Source organism: Mugil cephalus, chromosome 10 (assembly GCF_022458985.1).
Source record: "Mugil cephalus isolate CIBA_MC_2020 chromosome 10, CIBA_Mcephalus_1.1, whole genome shotgun sequence".
Lineage (NCBI taxonomy): Eukaryota > Metazoa > Chordata > Actinopteri > Mugiliformes > Mugilidae > Mugil > Mugil cephalus.
In genome coordinates, this window is record NC_061779.1 from 25,300,527 (window position 1) to 25,306,315 (window position 5,789).

The following is a 5,789-nucleotide window of genomic DNA, read 5'->3' on the forward strand; positions in this document are numbered from 1 at the left end:
CACGCAGAGGGGATCTCTCCATCGACCTAAAAATACACTGACATTTAACTCGATTACTCAGTTCACACTTTCATGCAGTATGAATAGTGTTTGGCTTCAGTGAGGACGGGAAATATGATAGGAGCACTGTGTAGAGTCTTTACGGCCGGGTCTGATTCAGGAACTTATGCATTTGTTTAAAACAGGCAAAAACAGAGAAATTGTAGTAGATTTTACTTTCGTTTTCTTTCTTGACACGTTTTCACTTTCCGTCAGATGGTGAGTCTGACTCATCTCTGTTCTGCAGCAGCTTCATTCCATCACCAATCAAAAGGAGACGTTAGAGATCCCAGATGTAAACAAGAAAACATGTTCCCGTTGGAATGGAACCATGTGGCAAAATGAAAAACATAAAATTGAAAAAATAAATAAATAAAAACTAAAAAAGAAGAAAGATAGACAGAAACATTATTATTATTGTTGTTGGTGTTCTTTTATTTCACGTTTATTCAGTTGAGAACAAGTTCTCATTTGCAATAACGATCTGGGCCAGAGGCAACACACAGAAAAATACACATAAGAACTTAAAATGTACAATCATAGGAACAGGAACATTAGTCATGGGCAAGTAGTCATGGTAGTCAAGTAGTCATGGTTGCATTTGCTATTTTTAAGAACTTTCTCAGTCCTCACACTTTCACTTTCATTCTGATTTGATTTAGAAAATTCTTTTTCTAAATACAGCTTCACGTATATTGTGTTACTTTCGCTTACTTTCGTGTTTTCAGAAGTTATTATATGTTATTGGTATTTGTATCCCCAGTGGAACCGTGTTCTTTTTCATTTATATTTCATTTTCACATTTATTTATGTTATAATTAGGCCTCCAATAAGGATTTAAGACACTATTGCCTTATTTTACGCTGGCACCTTTTTTTTGTTTTGTTTTGTATTATTTGCTCATTATGCATATATGTTAGACTTTGATTTTTTTCTTTCTATTTTCACATTCATTTAGAGGCACCCCCACTCCCTTCTCTCTCTCTTTAAATAATCTTTTTCGTGTTCGTTTCAAGCCAAAGCCATTTCAACAGAAATGCACATTTTACATTTAAATGCATTCGGCAACAGGATAAGAAAAAAAAGGGAACGAAAATCAAGAAAATGTCACAACCGTAACACGCACAAAAAAAGAAACAAGTTCAGATGTAATTTTAACAATAGCTTCATATTCCTCTTAAGTATTTGTACCCTTTAGAATGTACTATACTTCCCACATGTGTACGGTTCCCCGCGGCTTGCAGCAGTATATTATCCCGCTGTTACTGCTCTGTTAGGGGTAATTGTACACTAATTACCGTGAAGTTGTAAACCCCTCCTGCTGCCACCTGATTGGTCAGGCCTCGAAGGACCCCACCATCCAAACCCCGCCCTCCCTCGACGTCCCAGGTATAAGATGATCCAGGTCAACAGCTGAGAGGGCAGAAAAGTTTGTGACAGGACTCAACATTCCCCTGAAAGCCCAGATCCTGATTCACACCTCACTCTCTCTGCTCTGAATTATTCACTTCTGTTTCTTTCCTAAAAAAACAAAAAAAAAAAAAAAAAAGGTTTGTTCTGACAGAAGACTGTGCTCCACTGGATTTCCTTCTCCTTTTGGTGTGTTTTGGACTGAATCATGGAGTTGTCGGATATCTCTTTTCCCATCCCTGCTGCTGATGATTTCTATGATGACCCCTGCTTCAACACCAGCGACATGCACTTCTTCGAGGATCTGGACCCGCGGCTGGTCCATGTGGGCCTGCTGAAGCCAGATGACTCCTCCTCTTCATCCTCGTCCTCCCCTTCCTCTTCTTCTTCCTCCCCGTCCTCCCTCCTGCATCTCCACCACCACGCCGAGGGAGAGGACGACGAGCACGTCCGAGCCCCCAGCGGGCACCACCAGGCGGGCCGCTGCCTGCTCTGGGCCTGTAAGGCCTGCAAGAGGAAGACCACCAATGCGGACCGGCGGAAGGCGGCCACGCTGCGGGAACGCCGGCGGCTCAGCAAGGTCAACGACGCCTTCGAGACCCTGAAGCGCTGCACCACGGCCAACCCCAACCAGAGGCTGCCCAAAGTGGAGATCCTGCGTAACGCCATCAGCTACATCGAGTCCCTGCAGGCGCTGCTGCGCGGCGGGCAGGAGGACGGCTACTATCCGGTGCTGGAGCACTACAGCGGGGACTCGGACGCATCCAGCCCCCGCTCCAACTGCTCCGACGGCATGGTGAGTTCAAGGACCGACAGCTGTCAAAGAGGGGTCAGTGGAGAGAACGATCTCTCTGAGCACGCGTTGGTGCGCCAGTGCGTCTTTACGCACGGCAACTTCTTAGTTTTCAACAACTACTTTGTTCTTGCTTTTTTATTTAGCCTACCATTACTTTCATTTGAAAGTTTTAAAGTTTAAGTTTGAAATTGAGTTCAGTTTAAGCAAATGTTTAACTTTAATAACTTCCACGTGCCACTTTATTTCAGTTCGAATTTTAACTATCGTTAAATAGATATGACTCAAATAGACACTTTTCTCATTTTGTTTAAGATTTAAGTATAAGTGGCTTTAAGAAGGCCTCATTTACGGGAACAGGCATGTGCTGCATTTTTATAGTACTCTTCGTGAAAGTTTGTTACACTGGCTATAATGTGCCAGAGAAGGACTTTTCGTTTTATTTATTTATTTTTATTTAAAAATTATCATTTTTTTAGTGTTCATCATTTTTCATGTTGAAAATGAAAAGTGTTAACTTGTTTTGTTTGTTTGTTTTGTTTTTGAATTCATTGAACTATTAATTTTCAACATTCACGCTGCTTCTCTGAACTACATTTACTCGTCGTTGCTGTAACACAACTTAACAATAATACACAAATGGAATTGCTCTGTATGGTGACACCTCTTCTCTAAATCATTTATTTATTTTTTCTGTCTAGACGGATTTTAACGGCCCGACCTGTCAGTCCACCAGAAGAGGAAGTTATGACAGCTCTTATTTCTCCGAGACTCCAAACGGTAAGAAGTCACTTTGATATCACCTAGTGAGAGGCCAATTAGGAAATGAACCATTCAGTTCACCTCTGGCCGTAAAACAGAGGTAGTTGGCGGGGGAAGACAAACAGAGCAAGCAATAAAAACAGTAGGCCAATGAAGCCAATAAAACTATAAAATGAAATGCGAATGGTAGCCTGGCGCTTTTTGAAACGGACTTCTGTTGGTTAAAAAAAAAACGAACGTAAAAAACATTTAATCAGAATTTTATTGAAATTACTTGAAGAAAATATTTTGACTTTTGAGATGTAAAAAAAAAAGAAAAAGAAAATGTGGCCAACGTGCCTCCTACGGTGTGGTATTCACCTTCATTTTGTTCTTTTTTTTCTTTCTTTTTCTAAAGTAATAATTGAGCTTTTTGTCTCTGTGTGTCGTGCAGGTGGTTTGAAGAGTGAGCGGAGCTCCGTGGTCTCCAGCCTGGACTGTCTGTCCAGCATCGTGGAGCGAATCTCCACCGACAACAGCAGCCTCCTGCCGGCTGCCGACGGGCCCGCGTCTCCGCCGACAGTCACGGCCAGCGAGGCTGGAGGGAGCGCCCCGCCCGTCCAGGTCCCCTCCCCGAACGCCAGCCAAGACCCCAGCCTCATTTACCAAGTCCTATAGAGCCTCACGCACAGACATCCACCTGGACAATACCATGCCGTCGAACCGTCCACTCATTTCACAGACCCACACGCAGGGAAAGCGATCACTTTCACCACGCATTTACACTGAAGCGAGTCTCTGCAGCACGGTTTTCAGGAAGCTCATTTCTGCTAGGTAAATAGAGACTATTTTAGATTAAATTCTATGAAATTTATCGTTATGGAGAAAACTCCATGAAGTACCAAATGGGGACCTTAACGGGCGTTTTATTTATTATTATTATTATTAGTATTACTATTTAATAAGTCTTAATTGACAGCTATAATGATAAAAACTAGAATTTCAGTTTATCCATTCACATTTTTTAAATGTCCTAAATGGAGACTTAAATTTATATTTGGAGAAACTGAAAATACAAGAATTATATTTAAAGCCAAGCATCAAACTTAATGTCACATGAAGTTGGGTTTTATCATTCCAAACCTGCCAATAAATATTTATTTTACCAGGAGAAATGAGCTCCCACAGTCCACCCCTATATTCCCTTTCCTGATGTTAAACTACTCGCAGCCTGTTTCAGGCTCAGGTTAAACCACAGTAATGCTGGGAAGTGTTACAGGGTTGATAGTAAATAGAACCCAGTTCAGATAGTGCTGTATTTTTTTTAATGTTGATTTTAAGTTATGAAAAACATTTTAAGCTTCAATCAGTCAATCAGATGGATTTTTCCTCTCTTCTGTGTATAGTCTATTTGATGAAGGACGGAGGCCAAAAACCACCTATTAACATTCCTCCACTTCTGAAGTTCTGAAGGCCCCAGCTGTTCAATTCCCTCAGGAACAAAGAGAACCACAGTGATCCTTAGATAGTTTAGAAAAACACCACCAAAACACAACTCCAGATATGCTCTAAACTGCATTTATTGCCTTTTCCCCCCATCAGACCTGCTTCCTGTCCAAGTCGGGACTTAAAATGTCATGTTCACTCACTGCAGCGGAGGACCACTTTTCTGTTTCTGTACATATTATGTAAATAAGAGCTGATTTGTTCCAACTGAAAGTATTAATTATGTATTTAATGTTCCTGTCTGTATGTGCTTTTGTTTGTTGTGACAAGAAATGTTAAACTTTATATTTATATACAAACTGAGTGACAGTCTAATGACAAATAAATGATCCTGCTTATTTATACAGAAAACATGGATCTGCTTCTTTATTTCCTTTATTTTTCTTAGGTCTTTTAGGATTTTCCGTTAGGGCCTCAGGACATTTGTTTTTTATTCAGTTATAATTATTTGTATCTATTCAGCTTTTTAGTTATTATTATTTTTGATTATTTTTTGAGGAAAACTACTGTATGAAACGTCCTGTTTTTATTTATTTTCCAGTATAAAATTCCTATCATGGACATGTCATCCTATCCTAACCAGGGTTCTGTGATTAAAATCTTAAATTTTCCTACTATCCATAATTTGACATAATTGCAACAATCATTACAACCATATAAAACTCTAAAGCAATATTTACTATTGCAGGTAACATTATCATGTAGACACACAGTAACATAGGATGATCTGAGAGCAAACATCCTCCATCAGTTCAGAGGGACGTAGAAGCCTACTGCTTGGAGGTTGTATGATCTAGTCTGTATCATACTACTGAAGGATTAGGTCTTAGTTTGTTAACATATTGCAATAAAGTGTAGCCTAAATCATGTATTTCCCATACATTTATAATCATAAACCCACAGTGGCACTGCAGCATTTTCTAATTTTATTTAATGATCATATGTAGGCTGTTTTAACTGCTTAATGTCTCGTTTTTAACCATTTATCTCCAACTGTATAATACACATGGGACAGGGGATTGGGACAGACGACCTCTGCACTCCCCTCACACCTAAGAAACCTGCCTACTCCCAGGTGGATGTGTCTCCATGCTCTGCAGTCAACATCAGGCTTTTGCTCATGGGCTCCTTTTCTATTTTTATTTATTTGTCTGCAAGGAAATCATGCTGAAAAGGTTCCAGTAAGAAAAGCACTAACTGATATTTCAGTGAGTGTCTAGTTCGCTGAAGCTTTTTTATTCACTATGTAATAGTAAAGACAGTGTGGAATAGTAGTGTTCAGCAGGTATATATGCATGGT

The 5,789-nt window shown here is 40.0% G+C and overlaps 1 protein-coding gene across 1 annotated transcript; it reads left to right on the forward strand.

Moving 5' to 3' along the window:
- Positions 1 to 1,434: 1,434 nt before the first annotated feature.
- On the forward strand, positions 1,435 to 3,817 carry myod1 (myogenic differentiation 1). The gene is made up of 3 exons (XM_047597473.1): positions 1,435 to 2,245; positions 2,944 to 3,022; positions 3,438 to 3,817. Exons 1-3 carry the CDS (start codon positions 1,658 to 1,660, stop codon positions 3,659 to 3,661), a joined length of 891 nt encoding a protein of 296 aa, XP_047453429.1. The 5' UTR covers positions 1,435 to 1,657; the 3' UTR covers positions 3,662 to 3,817.
- Positions 3,818 to 5,789: the final 1,972 nt, after the last annotated feature.

What these genes read in the sequence shown, in the direction of transcription:
- myod1 (XM_047597473.1), top strand. Translation starts at nt 1,658, where the DNA reads ATGGAGTTGTCGGATATCTCTTTTCCCATCCCTGCTGCTGATGATTTC. An exon ending in CCAACTGCTCCGACGGCATG is followed by an intron (nt 2,246 to 2,943) that starts GTGAGTTCAAGG and finishes TTTTCTGTCTAG; the next exon opens with ACGGATTTTAACGGCCCGAC. An exon ending in TTTCTCCGAGACTCCAAACG is followed by an intron (nt 3,023 to 3,437) that starts GTAAGAAGTCAC and finishes TGTGTCGTGCAG; the next exon opens with GTGGTTTGAAGAGTGAGCGG.